The 16,113-nt window shown below is 43.6% G+C and overlaps 1 protein-coding gene across 10 annotated transcripts in view; it reads left to right on the top strand.

Annotated features, from left to right (window-relative positions):
• Window positions 1–15,161, top strand: part of LOC105486007 (StAR related lipid transfer domain containing 13) — a 553,767-nt gene extending 538,606 nt beyond the window's left edge. For 9 of the 10 annotated variants that reach the window (XM_011748647.3, XM_011748641.3, XM_071081474.1 and 6 more), the window contains 7 exons: window positions 25–223; window positions 5,363–5,573; window positions 6,402–6,516; window positions 7,421–7,642; window positions 8,236–8,453; window positions 11,389–11,565; window positions 12,598–15,161. In XM_011748647.3, the coding sequence (XP_011746949.1) occupies window positions 25–223; window positions 5,363–5,573; window positions 6,402–6,516; window positions 7,421–7,642; window positions 8,236–8,453; window positions 11,389–11,565; window positions 12,598–12,715 (1,260 nt within the window). In that variant the 3' untranslated portion in view covers window positions 12,716–15,161. The remainder of the gene's footprint in view (window positions 1–24; window positions 224–5,362; window positions 5,574–6,401; window positions 6,517–7,420; window positions 7,643–8,235; window positions 8,454–11,388; window positions 11,566–12,597) is intronic. The other variant, XM_011748646.3, reaches the window with a different exon arrangement.
• The last annotated feature ends 952 nt before the right edge of the window (window positions 15,162–16,113 follow it).

Consider the following 16,113-nt stretch of genomic DNA (forward strand, 5'->3'; position numbering starts at 1 on the left):
CACATCCCTATGGCTTCGTTTCAGGTGGGTCTTTTTCGCAAGTCAGGAGTGAAGTCTCGAATCCATGCCCTACGCCAAATGAATGAGAACTTCCCTGAGAACGTCAACTATGAAGACCAGTCTGCTTATGACGTGGCGGATATGGTGAAACAGTTCTTCCGGGACCTCCCTGAGCCTCTTTTCACCAACAAGCTCAGCGAGACCTTCCTCCACATCTATCAGTGTAAGTGGAAATACTGAGATTGGTGTTCTCGTGGGCATCCTTCCACTGTAACGAAAATAATTCCCTATAGATTGAGTTTTAATTATACGAATAACACATCAATCCATAAAGATGAATGTAATCCTATTCTCCTCTACAGAAGTAACTTTTGCTCAAAGTTTGGTATGGAAATCCACAGGCCATTTGTTTATGCATTTGAAAATACCTTTTTGACATCAAAATATTCCTTCTCAAGAGAGTTTTGTGTACGATCTAAAACAAACTTCCAATACATTTACAAAAATTTAAAATGAAAAGTGACACAATAGAAGTTGTTTTATATATAGGTATTTATTAAAACTTCTTCAATTTTTTAAAAAAGTAAGCATTTCTTTGGGATATAGGAAATTCAAAGTGACATGAATTAAAATGACAGCAAATAAAAACAAATGTATTTTAGTACAATGCATCTTCATTGGTGAAAAGTAAGCACACTTTTCATTAAGCTTAAATGAACTTATTTGTATTTTCACTTGGATTTTTTTTAATGATGTTAAGTTGTCAGCAAAGCCTGTATAATTAAAATAATCCCTGAAAATAACAATTGTTGATTAAGCAGCATATCCTACTATAAGTGGTTGCAATAGGGTTATTAGAAATAAACACGTGGGCTGGGCATGGTGGCTCACACCTGTAATCCCAGCACTTTGGGAGGCCGAGGTGGTTGGATTGTCTGAGGTCAGGAGTTCAAGACCAGCCTGGCCAACATGGTGAAACCACATCTCTACTAAAAATACAAAAATTAGCTAGGCATGGTGGCCAGTGCCTAAAATCCCAGCTATTTGGGAGGCTGAGGCAGGAGAATTGCTTGAACCCGGGAGGCAGAGGTTGCAGTGAGTGGAGATCGGGCCACTGAACTCCAGCCTGGGTGACAGAGCGAAACTCCGTCTAAGAAAAAAAAAAGAAGGAAATTAAACTTGTGACTCTTTGCTAGATATGACAATGTTAACATTATGAATTATTTTGATGGCCCAGATCCCAATTCATGGGGGAAAAAAAGCCATTTGGCCCATGGACTTTGAGTTTTGAGTTTTCAGCAAAATATGCCTGAAATGGACCTTGACATGGACTTGATCCAATCTGAAGAATATCCGTGCTATAGAGAATTCTGTATAAAATGTGTTTAAGGAGTCCATGATACTGCAAACTCAGGAAGGATTATAATCAGAACCACTTGTGAAAACAGATTAAGGTGGCAACCCACTAAGTAAACATTAGTTTTTCAAAGTAAGTAGGTTAAGTCAAATTAGTGACACAAGTTGCTAGAGCCCAAACAGGGAGTTCTTGATGTTGTTGCTGTGAGAGGTTGAACTGCATTTTTCAATTAAGCCTCCCTTATGGTTTGGAAGTATCAGATACGAATCTTTACATTTAATCAGTTCTTGGGCTAAAGTTGACACTAGTCTAAGGCTAAAGCCACATTACTTGAAAGAAATAAATGTCTTTGGCCCTTTCTGAGTCACAAGCAAGCAGCCAGATCAAAGCAGGCTTTATTTTAGCTAAGCAAACATTTACAGAGTGTGGCTTCTGTACCGGGCACCGTGCTGAGCATGGCAGAGCATATGGATGGATGAGACTCACTCTCTGATCTTAAGGATCTTACAATAAGGGAGATGAGGCATGAACATAAATAACTCCAACACTACAAAGTTGGAGAAGTTCCATAGAAAGGTTACAGAAAAGTCCAAGGAGAGAGAGATGAAGAATGAGGGCTTCACGGAGGAAGTGACAACTGAAGGCTGAGATATGTGAGGAACACATTTTGGGTACCTGCTCTGCAGATAGCATAAACTGATGTCAGGAGAGCCCAGGGTATTCATCTGGCTTGCATGTATGGCAGATGTACAGAGTGACACCAAATGACACTGAAAACGACACTGGGGCCATAAAGGAAGGACATTGAATATTAGGGCAAGGAGTGTATGCTTGATTCATTAAGCATCGGGGAACTGTCGGGTGTTGTTGAGGGACTTATTTTCTAGACATTCCAAACTTTAAGAATAAAAAAGAAAGTAATTCATATTACTTTACAGTTACAATGTTCTCAGCTGTAAAGACGGAACCAGATATCCAACGAACAGTCGTTTAAACAATAAGTAAATTTTATTATCTCACATAATTCCAGAGTTGGGTATCCCACAGCTCAGTGATGCCAGGGCTAAAGTCAGCCTCTCTTGACTTTCCCTTTAAGGTCACAGTATAATTGTCACAACTTATATTTATCAGGTCTTCACAAAATCACATTCCAAGGCAAGAAGAGAGTGACTGCACTTCTCCTTGGCCATGTATCTCTTTTTATCAAGGACATACGTCTTACAGAAGCTCTTAGCATTTTTCTTGGTCCCCTCAGGCAGAAGTGGCTTACTTCTTAAACCAAACACTGAAAAAGAAGACCTGGGATACCAGTTTTGGTTTAGGGCAGGTTTGGGTCTGAGGGAGGGACCCATTTCCCTGAGTATATTGCAGCTCACACCTGAGCAGAACATGTGCTTTCTTAATGAGGAAGAAGAGAAGAATGGGAATTGAGTAAGTGGCCAGCCTTGTATCTGCCACAGGGAGAAAGTCCATCAGCACCGTGTGATTGACCCAGGAATCTGGAAGTGGTGCACAAGAGGCACTGAACTGGACGAGCATGGAGGCTCAGGGAGTCAGCATACTAATCAAGGTTCTGAATTGCCTGCAGGGACTTCCAGCAGTGAGACTGAAGAGAAGACATTCCATGCATAGACCCTAGAGTCAAAGTTTCCAAACTGCTACTGTGGCAGAGAGGAACGGTTCCTCCTCCAGTCCTCCAGAGAAGTTCTGTTTTCAGCTATGCCACTTCTTGGGCTTTTGTCAAATGATGAAGTACATTGGAGTGTTTGATGGGTAATGAAAATATTTGAGTCCTACCCATCTGGAGGAGGGAGAAGGATGGAGGAGTCAAAGACAACCATAAGGCTTTAAGGCCTCATGATTGAAAGAAGTGGAAATTGGAGAGCAGAAGGGTTCAGAATCCACAGGATTCTGAATTTGAGGTGCCAGGATCTCCCATATGATTGCAAATTATCCACACTTAAAAATTCAAACCTAGAATCATCCCCTTAGAGTCAGGAAAGGGGCAGGACCCTCAGCCGCGTGGTATGTAACAGAAAGCTGAAAGAGCATAGGATCCAAAACAAATGCTGAATTTAGGTATTTCAAGCATTTTTAGTAAATAATAATAATAATAACAATAATGGACAGGAAGTATTTTCGGAGGGATAAAAGAATAAGTGAATAGAAAGGAAACTGAGAAAACAAATAGAGATGACAGGCAACTCTTCAAAAATGATGGCTGGGAAAAAAATGTTGGCATGGAAAAGCAGCTTAGTAAAGTTAAACAATGTATACACACTGGACACCTTACCTGGAGCAGCATATTTAAAACAATTCAGCGGCTCAAGCACCTCTCACAAGCTTGAGATCATTAGTACCATCTGTTTCTGCTCCACCCCAAGCGAGAGTAAGAAAATGGGTTTGCTATAATTTTAACGAAATGGCTCTTCTCTGTGAACCCCAGGTATATCTCATGCCAGTACACAGTGGACATGCTGGGAGGAGTGGGGACAGGTTTCAGACCGCTGAAGGCATGCTCAGGCTTTTCCAGGAACTTGGATTTGCTAATCAGGGCCAGAGTGTGGTCAGCCCTGGGATGTGACGTCACGCCTCTGGCATGGGAATGTAGGCGAATCCAGCATCCATAGCCCCCTGGGACCACAAAGCCTGGGGCCAGCCAGGATCCCCACAGAAGGTCACACCTCAGCCCTTCTAGAACAGCCAGCTCCGAGTTTGTTTTTATCATGCGCTCCTGCCAGTAGCAAATATCTGAATGTGTATTTATGTTTAGTAATATAAATATACTGGATATACCATAATGTACTATGCACATTATAAAGCACCCCCGATCAGTATTTTTAATGGGTAAGAGAAAAGATAAACACACATGGGAGTGCTAATGATTTCTTCTCACACCTCAAGAGACTGTCAGGAGCACACCTCCCCACCCCTGGAGAGTGCAGACACCCTAGTGTGGAGGCCCCCGTACCAGAACATGGCATTTTAAGAAAGACAACAGTGTCGACAGAAGCAAGCTCACGACAATGTCTTTCGCAGTGAGAGGACTAAACTGATCACTAAATAAACACAGCCACGGATGGGAGCAGCAAAAGACAGCACCTATCACTCATTTGGTGTGGTTTTCCACTTAGTTCACCTCATATTGTTGGAACCAATTCCCTGGTAAGCCTGCATAACCGGCAACCACCACCATGAGGACCACCTTCAAGGATGATGGGACTGAGAAGGGCCAGATATCCCCCATAACCTTAGGCAGCCTGGTTTTTCTTCTCCAAGCACAGCCTCAATTTCCATAAACCCCAAGATTATGGAACAGGTGACGCTGGGTCTCCACATGAAGTCAATAGCAGGCATCCTGCAAAGCAAGCCTGGGAGATTTGTAGGAAAAAGGAAGAGGTACAGGCTTCCCTTCGAGAAGCTGACCCTCTAGGAATGAGGTCAGAGGTCGCAGCAGCTCAACACCACTCCCGGTGAATCGTGCAGCACTGCCATCATGGCCTGGCTGGCAGGGGTCGAGAAAGGCAAGGCAAGGCTACTGTTCCCTAACCCAGTGGTTTTCAAACCATGTCCCACGGAGCCCTGGGCATCCTGAAAGGGGCTTCCCAAACTGTTTGTCAGGGAGGATGGGCAAGAGGGATGCCAGGTTGACAGAGTCCTAATCACCAACTTCACCCAGAAGCCCTCTGAAAGCAGGTGAGTGGGTTAATTGCTCAGAATACAGAAAGCCAGGATGGTGGTGCCCCTTTCTAAACCCTGCTTGGCCATTGAGACTGCGGGATCCAGAGTTCAGTTGCAAGGGTTGGGACTCAGCTCTGCCTCCCATAAGCTGCAAGGCCTCAGCAATTACTGACTTCTTTGTGCCTTTCCTGCTGCTCTGGTTGTTGGTGGTGGTGATGACTCTGGGTGTACGTTCGCACCAGGGAGGTGGAGCTTACACAATGCCTCCCAGCTGGCTCTTTCTGTGTCTGCTCCTCCAATGACCTGGCATCCACTTTTCCTCAGATGTCTCCAAAGAGCAGCGGCTGCAGGCCGTGCAGGCTGCCATCCTGCTACTGGCCGACGAGAACAGGGAGGTCCTGCAGACGCTCTTGTGTTTCCTGAATGACGTCGTCAACTTGGTGGAAGAGAATCAGATGACGCCCATGAACCTGGCAGTGTGTCTGGCCCCCTCCCTCTTTCATCTTAATTTATTGAAGAAAGAAAGCTCTCCACGGTGGGTTTTTTCCTCAGTAACAACAGTAATCCCAAAGCAGGCATTCCCACAGTTTATAAGACTGGATGGATGGATGGATGGATGGATGGATGGATGGATGGATGGATGGATGGATAGATAGATATGAATGGATATATTGATAGAGAGACAGATTATAGATAGGTAGGTAGATAGATCGACGATAGATTGATAAATTAGATAATAGATGACAGCTAAATAGATGATAAATAGATAGATGATAAAGAGAGGATTGATAGGTACATAATAGAGAGAGATAGATAATAGATTACAGATAGATAAAACATGTCTCCATGCTACATTTCAACTTCAGGATTTGTCAACACTCTTTTCATAATCAGAAAATCTTGTGAGGCACCCTAATTCACCGGGCTCAGATTCATAGAATTATTGAGTTAGCATTGAAGAATGCCAGCTGTGATGCAGAAAGCTTGAGTTTTGTGTTGTCTGTGTGAGTGAGGAGAAAAATATACACACAGTAGTATTTTACAATCTTTAGAAGGCTATATTTAAGACCAAAGCACAGGAGCTTGCAGTTAAGGGGCTTGAAACTTTGGAAAAATAGATTAATTTCATCCCCCGCTGTTCTTCCTGCCCTTTTAGTTTTCCAAGATGTTTCCTTGTGAACTGTCAGACTGTTAGCCTGATTCAGAATATCTAAGATATGTGATCATTGTTTTTATTTGGAAACACAAAAGCCTGGGATCTGGACAGCATCTGGGTATAAACAGAAAACAAAAGGGATGAGTTTGGTATTGTGACAAGCTATTTGGTGTGGGATCTGCTTAGCATACTCACATTCAATTACAGAGTCATACAGAAGAAATACGCCACCGGGAAGCCAGATCAAAAGGACCTCAACGAGAATCTGGCAGCAGCTCAGGGGCTCGCGCACATGATCATGGAATGCGACAGACTTTTTGAGGTGAGCAAAAGGCTCGAACCTCCGCCTCCCTAGTCGCTCTTGGAACTAGATAAGACGCTTGGGATTGTTGCTACATTGATGGTTTCTATCTGTTTGTTCCTGATTTTACAATGACAATCGTATATGCTATAGCTCTGGTGTTTGCTTACAAGAAAGCTGAGGAGCTAGCTAGACAATTGAGGCTTTGATCAGGAACTCATACCCTTGGTATGAAGACCTGATGGTTTTCATGCAAACAGTTGCATCACCTGCCATTGTCAGGTTCAAGGCCAGTCAGCCAATTATGTGCTATTTGATTTTACCTTGGGACTTGATTAGGTTAAACATCTGTGTGTGTGTGTGTGTGTGTGTGTGTGTGTGTGTGTGTGTGTAATACTGAGGGATCTTTGTTGCTAAGAACCAATGACAGCTTATGAATACAGCCACAGATATGTAAAAGAAGTAAGTGAACCAGACTTGTGGCATACTTTTGTGATAGAATTGGCATTTGTCAATGGGAAAAGTGTGCTAAAAAAGTAAAGCTATTCCCAAGTCCTGTTTGATGTTTCCCTTCACAAGTCTATCTGTTTTAAGTCTTATTCACGGTGGGTAAAGCTGTCTGAGCCCACATTTTGCCGAACTGAATAAAAAGACATTAAAGGTAAAATAAAAGGGAAATGGAAAGAATAAAGGGGAAGTCATTGCAATGTTTTGAATAATAAATACAGCCTCAGAAACATATTTGTATTTCCTGACTTTAGGAAGGCCCCTCCCGTCCTTGGCAGTGATCTTAGGAAAACATCTCCGGCCGTGTGGCCCTCGGCCCGTGGCTCAGAGCCGGGTTGTGGGTGAAATGGCTTTGCTTTCTGAGTCTCAGCGTTTCTTTGGCTCAGTGTGTTGCCCTTTCGTGCATCCGTTGGTCTAGGTTCCACACGAGTTGGTGGCCCAGTCTCGTAACTCGTATGTGGAGGCTGAGCTCCACGTGCCCACCCTGGAAGAACTGGGGACGCAGCTGGAGGAGAGCGGGGCAACTTCCCACACTTACCTGAATCATCTCATCCAGGGCCTCCAGAAAGAAGCCAAGGAGAAGTTCAAGGGATGGGTCACGTGCTCCAGCACAGACAATACAGATCTTGCTTTCAAAAAGGTAATCTCAGAGGATGGAAAAAGATCACCCCAGAAAGCCACAGCTAACCATCAGACATGTGTTTTTGCATTGAAAACAGCTGCTGTGTCCACAGGGCTTGGCACACACATGGACAGTTGAGGCACATGAACCATTCAAAGACTCAGTCCAGAGATCTGTTGCGTATAATCAGAGAGTAAACCATGGAGCCAGACAGCTGGATCCCGGTCCTGGCTCTACCCCTTAGCTGTGTGATGTTGGGCAAGTCACACACCTCTCTGTGCCTCCGTTTTCCCGTCTGTAAAATGGGCATTGTAAGAGGACCACTGTCAGAGGAAGGCTGATTTTAAAACCAAATGGCTTAGAATAGTGCCTGGCACACAGTAACCACCGGGTGTGCTGGTGATGATTATTTTTATCATCATTATTATTCTTTTAAGCTTAAGGACTAAAATGTTAAACCTGAGGTATGTAGCATCTCTCTCAATTTACAGAATCAGTGATGGTTTTTGAACACCCAGCAAAGTATGACAGAAAAACTAAAAGCCCAAACAAAAAATGTTGGACCCATTTCCCAGACAGCCTCTTCAGCTTCTGACATTGTGTTTCCCAAGGTGGGCGACGGGAACCCCCTGAAGCTGTGGAAGGCTTCGGTGGAGGTGGAAGCGCCCCCTTCGGTGGTCCTGAACCGCGTGCTGAGAGAGCGCCACCTGTGGGACGAGGACTTTGTGCAGTGGAAGGTTGTGGAGACTCTAGACCGGCAAACAGAGATCTACCAGTACGTGCTGAACAGCATGGCCCCCCATCCTTCCAGAGACTTCGTGGTTCTCAGGTGAGCCTGACTCTAGGGTTTATGATGTTCTGTTCCAAAGGCAGGACACAAGCTGTAGATGTGAGCACTTCCTGGTGGCTCCCACCGAAGTCCAGCCTCCATGGGGAACACTAAGCCGGCTCTTGTTTCCCTCAGTGACATCTGAGTTTTCTGTGTTGATGCCTGACTTCCTGTGTCTTTTCACCCAGTCTACAGCTCTGCCTGGGCTCTCTGATTGCCCCTCTCCTCGTGGAGCACACAGTTTATTAGGCCATAAATATTATTCATTTCCTCAGAGCAGACGGCCCAGAAAAGCTGCTGTTTGTCCAGTTGCACTTTCTGCCAAATTATGCAAATGGATCTGACTGGCTTTTCTTCTGATTTTGTTTTTCTCCCCTGGGAAAGTGTGTAACTCTCACGGCTGGGGTAGGCATGACTTCAGAACCCATCTTTTTAACTTCAGATGCTCATAGCTAGTTGCCATGCTCAGAAACCTTGGCACTGCCCTGGAGGTCCAGAAAAGGCTTGCTGATTCTGTGTCTGCCAAGGAAATATTGCTTCTGATTGAGGTAAGGGTTGAGTTCCAGACCCCTGCTCTCGGAGTTTGGAAGGGGATGCTCAACCAATCATAGAAAGTTTGCACAGTAGAGATGCAGCATTGCATCAGCCAGAACAGAAATCGAGGGTACTAAAGAACCTGAATAAAAGGTAATTAGATCAATATATCCTTTTTTATTGAAAATCTTGGCAAACTCTGTCTCATGTCACAGATCAGCAATGTAAAAAGAACCTATTGTGAAACTCCCAAATGTATATTTAAAACACTTTATGAAACCAGTTTTGATGGCAAACTAAAGGTTACTTTTCACATGAGCTCTTTATGACTTTGGAATTGGCCCTTGGAACCTTGACTTTTAAACGTCAGTTTTCCCCAAATAATACATGGATTTATCTCTGCTTCCTTGGGATCCTGGTGGAGAATGCTGGCAGTTTATAAGGGTGGCATAGTACCAAAGTTAATAGGACATGAGTCATCTGGTAGAATTCAACTTCATGCTTTCACTCCACAAGGGGAAAGCTGAATAGCTGTTTCAGGATGGCTGCCACAGGAATGGGGCCATGCCATAGCGTGCCTCCTCCCTCCCTCCAGAGGAGGCTGAGGGCCTGAGTCTGTGTGTGGAACCTCCCTCCTTCCATCCATCCAGCAACCCCACCAGCCTGCTATTTATCAGTGCTTCGTTCCGTCACGACCACGTGCCAGGCACTGTGATAGGCTCTGGGTATGCCAGGTGAATGCAGAAAGCCACTCTCCTGCTCCCTTGGGGTTTGTAGTTCACTGGGGAAAGGCCATAAAAAATAAGAAAGGGAGATGGGCTGACTTATCCTGGGAGGTATGAGATAGGGAGATAGTAAGGGATGGAATTTTAATTAGAATGGTCAGGGCGGGGTCTCGCTGCACTGATTTTTATCCAAGACTTGAAGAAGTGGAGTGGACCGTGAGGCCCTGAAGGAGAAGAGATGCAGTCCTCCACGGGCTAACAATGAACCAGATCTGGTTCCTAACAACAGGAATTCCTTATGTGTAGGATACAAGGAGGTGGAAAGTGACGAGTGTGGTGAGGAGGCACAGGGCTGAGATGCCTCCTGTCTTCAGAGCATCTTCCAGTCTAGTCTAGCACGTATGAGGCTGGTCACCTTTCAGGATTGCTGCATTTGTCTCTCACGTCACACCCGTTGCTAGCTCCTTGGGAGCTTCCGCTGAGAGATGCTGGAGATTCTCCCATTTATTCTGACAAACCTTTACAACTTTCAGTCGTCACGATTTATCACATCGTCGTTCGTGAAAAGAGTAGTCACAGCATGGAAGTCGCTGAGCGTTTGTGTGGGGCTTGGTTATTCCCAAGTTCTTGTCAAGCACATATCACCATTTCTCTTCCTGGTGTAGGAGGACAGGCTGAAATCATGGAGGAGATAGCTTAGTAAGGGAATAGAATTTGCGGAGTAAATCATGGGAATTCTAATAATACGATCTATTACTATAGATCCCTGGGGCAGAAAGGTAAGTTAGAAGTGGTTACACAGATGTTCGCATAGCTCCTGACTCCCATTCACAACCTTTTTTCAAGGGGTAGCCACCTCTGCTTGAATAGCTCCAGGAACAGGGAACTCACTGCCTCCCAGGGCAGCCCATTTCATTTCTGAACAGTGCACATTGTTAGACAGTGCTTCTCTCCTGCACAGAAATGTGCCTTTCTATCTCTGCCTGCTGGAGTCAAATCAACCATATTCACTTCTTCTCCCACTCAAGAGCCTCTCAAGTATATGAAGACAATAAGCAGGCCCACATATGTTTCCTTTCCTTCAAGCTAAGCGTACCAGTTCACTTCTCCTTGAGCATCCCCTCCTCCAGGAAGCCTTCTCCATATTCCTCCCGTAGCCCCCTCCGTGTGATCCCAGAGCCCTCCATGCATAACCTTATCAGTGCATTTACCTCGGTGCTTTTAGAATTCTGTTTAGAGTGTCAGTTTTTCCTCCTGGACTGTGTCTATCTTTATGTGCTTGGTGTCTTCTCAGAGCCTGGCATATCTAGGTGCTTAATTGATGTCTGCCGAATGAATCGAATGGGTGAATTCTAATTCCTAAACTGTAAAACCACCGCTATGAGAATGGGCAGGAGCCTCCACGGCCAAGCAGAGCTGGCAGTTCCAAATGCAGATCTGAAAGCTGCAAGACCGTTTCTGGCCTCAAAGTCCCAGACTGAGATCCTTGCTTTGAAATTCTCTGTATAAACTTTACACAAGCTTATGAAAGCCATTAGCTTAATCTAAGTCACTAGCATTGGAGTCTAAGCCCAGGTTGTTGGCAGGAAAATATAAACACACAAACCTTAGCTCTGTGTTCAGGTTCTTCTTCCTCCCTCCATCATGACTCTGATGTGTGGATTGTTTTGCTACAGGACCTGGAAGACTGATTTGCCCAAAGGAATGTGTACCCTGGTGTCGCTCTCTGTGGAGCACGAGGAAGCCCAGCTCCTGGGTGGCGTGCGAGCAGTGGTGATGGACTCGCAGTACTTGATAGAACCGTGTGGCTCTGGCAAGTCGAGACTGACTCACATCTGCAGGATAGACCTGAAGTAAGTGCTGACTCCCCTCATGGCAGGCTCAGATCTTGGGAGTCTCAGCTTGTACAGCACATCCAGCAGGGATGTCACCTTGATTTCTTATTTCACGGTATTTGTTTCCTCATTGCCATTAGCGTGCTTTCCTAGGTGGCTACGTATGCCTCCCCTCTGTCTTCCCCCCTTTCCTGAAATTCTGCACCTCTTTGCCTTTTTTTATTTTCTGTTTTATGCCCACTTATATTTCTGTCTTTCTCCCATGAAACACACACCAACAACAGAGCCTGACACATAGTAGGTACTCAGTAAATCAGAGTTCCCTTCTCTTGTGTTTCGTTTTGAGACAAGTTCTCACTGTGTTGCCCAGGCTGGAGTACAGTGGCACCATCAGGGCTCACTGCAACCTCCACCTCCCGGGCTCACGTGATCCTCCCTCTTCAGCCTCCCCAGTAGCTGGGACTACAGCTGCCCACCACCACACTCAGCTAATTTTTATATGTTTTTGTAGAGACAGGGCCTCACCATGTTGGCCAAGCTGGTCTCGAACTCCCAACCTCAGGTGATTTGTCCACCTCAGCCTCCCAAAGTGCTGGGACTACAGACATGAGCCACCGTGCCCGACCGTGTATTTCTTTTATGCCTGCCCGCTTTTGCTGCTCCCTCTGGTAGTTCTTTGAGAAGAAAATAAATCCAACCCCTTCAAGGCATTCATGGTGCTAAACCCAGTTCTTGGTCTGGGGAGACAAAACGGAGTTTTCACAGTAAATTCTGGATTTCATCTGAATCTTTTCATTTTACCCTGAGGTGTTGGTATCATTTGAAAGCACGTGATGAGTACTGAAATGAGAGCATGAATACTTAGCAGCCAGGACGTTTTCAAGGCCCCTGATGGCAGAATGAGGTCCTGAGCCCCTTGACACAGCAGCCCGAACTGTGTGCAGGTGCACTGGTCATCGGGGCCCAAGGGCAGCCCTGTCCACCATGACTAATTGCTGTGATTTGGAAAAAACACCTTTCCCACTTCCTTTCTGATTTCTTTCCCCACAGAGGTCACTCCCCAGAATGGTACAGCAAAGGCTTTGGACATCTGTGTGCCGCAGAAGTTGCCAGGATTAGAAACTCTTTCCAGCCCCTCACTGCTGAGGGCCCAGAAACTAAAATCTGAGTTTTCCCCAGTGTGACATCAAACTCAGGGAAGAGGAAACTAAAGTAACGCGTATGGCAGAGAGTGTGCACGTGAGAAAGCGAGAGAAAGAGGAACTGACGGACGTGGTTGATGCCTAAAAATGGAAACGTTAAGAAGTTGGAATGTTGGAGATGCAAGAATTTCCAAGAACTTTCTTAGCCTTCCTGGAGATGGCTATATCCCTACTAATATAATTTTAAAATGAGAACATTTATCTATATTACTTAAAATTAAATGGATTATTCCTTGTGCATTGCCTAATTTGCTATTTAAAGGCTTCTAAGAAGCGTATATACTTAACTGTAAATAAATGTATGTAGAGCATATGTACATATGTGTGTATATCTCCATCTTTACTGTATATATGTAAAATACCAATTTTATATAGAATTGTGTGTTTTGAAAAGGACGGTGTCTGACTCAGTGAGTCCCTTCCTCACATAGTTCTTTCCAGGTGGCTCTGGGCCCCATCTCTCCACTGTCCTGTAAGCTGTGCAGACCTGCTGCTAACACCAAGGTGTGAACATGCCCTGATGCCTAACCAAAGATTAGTTAACCAAAGGGAAAGAACGTTAAAGGAGACTTGTGTGTCATTTGGTTTCTGTTATTCAAAAACTGAGAGTGGAGTTCTGGGATAAAGCAGGGAAAGAATAATTACTCCTCCTTAAAGCAAAGCGGAGGGTGAGAAGTCATTACCAAATTTAAGGCTAGATGAGGAGTTGCCACTGGGCCCAGTAAGATGGAATTTCCATGAGATACGGACCGCTGGAGTCCGTGCGAGTGACTGAAACAGAAGCTATACCTCTCACTCCCATGCCCACCACTACAGACCCCAAGTCGAGATGAATACCATAGCCTTTACTTATTCACAGCCAAAGGAAGCCCCTGTGTTGTCTCAAGTTTTTATAAATACATTTCATAATGTTGTTAAATGTCATTCTATTTGACCAGTGGCCTATTTGGTCACAGTTAATTGGTGTTTCCTTATTGCACTGAATTTAACTTCAGACACCACACAAAGGGAGATGGTGACCGTTCCGTTCAAACCCTAGATCATAACAGCTTCAGGGAATTCATATTTTGCTATGTGTAGGATACTCTTAAAATGTAATTCATTAACCTTTTACAATCTGAAAGACAGGGTTTTTAACTAACATAAGACCAAAACTATGTTCTTTGATTAGTTTTAGAAAATATGGTCAGGTTTATTAATTCTTCTGTGTTTCTTCACTAGCCAATCCAACCTACCTATGCATTTGACCCAACCTTATTTATTATTGTACAGACTAAGCAAATTGACTCCCTTTAGCCAACTGCTAATGGATCGAATGTGCTTTTTATTGTAATTCAACAGCAATGGAGAGAAAGATAACTTATTGTGTGTTTGATTTCAGGGAGAGAGATTTTCTTTAGTCATTCATAATAGAGATTGATATGATTTAGCAATGGTGTTGGAGAAAAAAAGAAAAGCAAATGAGTGTTTTCAGGTTTTTTTGTATTATATGCATTTATATAATGTTTCTGTTATCAGCAATGTGCAATTATTTTATTGAGAGGAATAAAAAAGCTTTCTATGAGTTTGATATGGTGCAAGGAAAATCATACAGTTTGAATTATGACCTAGAAATGTTTCATTCCCATGTCTACCTAAGAAGGTAGCAGCAAATCCATAATTTTCCTTTTGGGCAATGCTTTGTGAGCAAAACAAAGTCCCTTCTGCCATAACATCTTTAATTTAACCATATATGCCAGATTACTTTATGTGCATCAGCAAGATCGCTAGTGAAGTTTAGTCCAGCTAAACACTGGTCCTGCTCCTGAGATGGGATCCTACGTGTTTGCAAAACATGATAGGCACACGAGGGTGAGTGGCTTTGTATCGCCCAGAGGGGGGCTTGTCCAGATTTCACATACACATGAATTACCTGGGGATCTTGTGAAACTGCAGACTCTGCTCCAAGTAATCTGGGCTGGGCCTGAGATTCTGCATTTCTCAGGAGTCTCAGGGATGCGTATGCTGCTGGCCTAAAATCACACTCAGAAACGAGGACCTAGAAGATCCCTAAAACAGAATAAAAACAAATGTGATTGTATTTCTGACTCTCCCTCTCTTCGAATTATCTGACTTTTTTGTTTTTGTGCACATAGTAATCATATCACCGCTACATAACAACACGGTGCATCTTTTTTGGAAAAGGGAAAAAAAGGAGAAAAAACGATGCATCAAGCTTGTTTGTCAAATACCACAGTATTTTATTCATTGTTATCTTGCCAATGGAAATAAAGTACGCTATTGCATTTAAATATTATATTTATACCTCATGTATATTTTTACCTCAATTGTTGGTATCAATCATCAATTGTAAATAAATTGCCAAGGCAAATAAATTTATATATATTAAATATTTCCTATTTTCTATAAAATAGATGTTGATTTTCATGCTTCATCTTTACATGGAAAACTTGCTTCATGAGGGAGATTTCTCCCAAGATAGCCTGCCATGACCTTGACTCCTTGGTACCGTCTAGTCACTACTGTCTTCAAATACAAGGAAGTTGTTGTCAACAGACATTCATTATCAGGCTGGGTGCCTTAACCTGGGTCTAAGGGATTAAAGTGATGAGTGGGGATTTTTTTTCTTAAATTTAATTGTCCTTAAATCTGGAAGTTATAAAAACACATTCATAATATTTTTATCAAAGGTTTAGTAAACTCTTTAGCTACATTTTATTTTTGTTAAGTGAACGAGAAATCAAGATTTGATGAAATGACTTACAGCTGCACTACTAGACCATGAAAAGTAGCCACAAACGACTCTGAATCTCTTCCCTTCTACCCTTGAAATCTGAGCTTCACTTCTAAGTATCAGCAGAGAGAGCCCTTAAGAAAGCAGAGGCTCTCAAACATTCTCAGGCACAGGCTTCCAAAGCCACAGAAGCCCAGGAGACCGTATGCCCCTACAAAAGTTGTCCCAACTCTGCTCTCTCCTTATCTCATGTACTGTACTTTCCCCTGTCACTTGCAAGTTTTGCTTTCACAGTAGGCAAAAGGGGAATTCAATGGCGCTCTTTCTCTTCTACATGAAAGAAAAGAATGTGATGGCCATTCTAGCAGCCCCAGGCTACAGATGTCCTGAGAATATGGATGATATGAATTCAAAGGTGATTCCTGCCAGTTACCCTGATCTCATCACTATATATGTATCAAAACATGCAATGACTATGTACCCCACAAATATGTACAATTATTATTTGTCAACTAAAAAAAATTTGAAAAGGAAAAAATTTTTTTACATTATTCCAAACACTCTTCATGAAATTCTTAGACATAAAACTGTTCCACCTGTGTCTTTTGATATTTGGTTACAGAAAAACTG

This window comes from Macaca nemestrina, chromosome 16 (genome assembly GCF_043159975.1).
Source record: "Macaca nemestrina isolate mMacNem1 chromosome 16, mMacNem.hap1, whole genome shotgun sequence".
Taxonomy (NCBI): domain Eukaryota; kingdom Metazoa; phylum Chordata; class Mammalia; order Primates; family Cercopithecidae; genus Macaca; species Macaca nemestrina.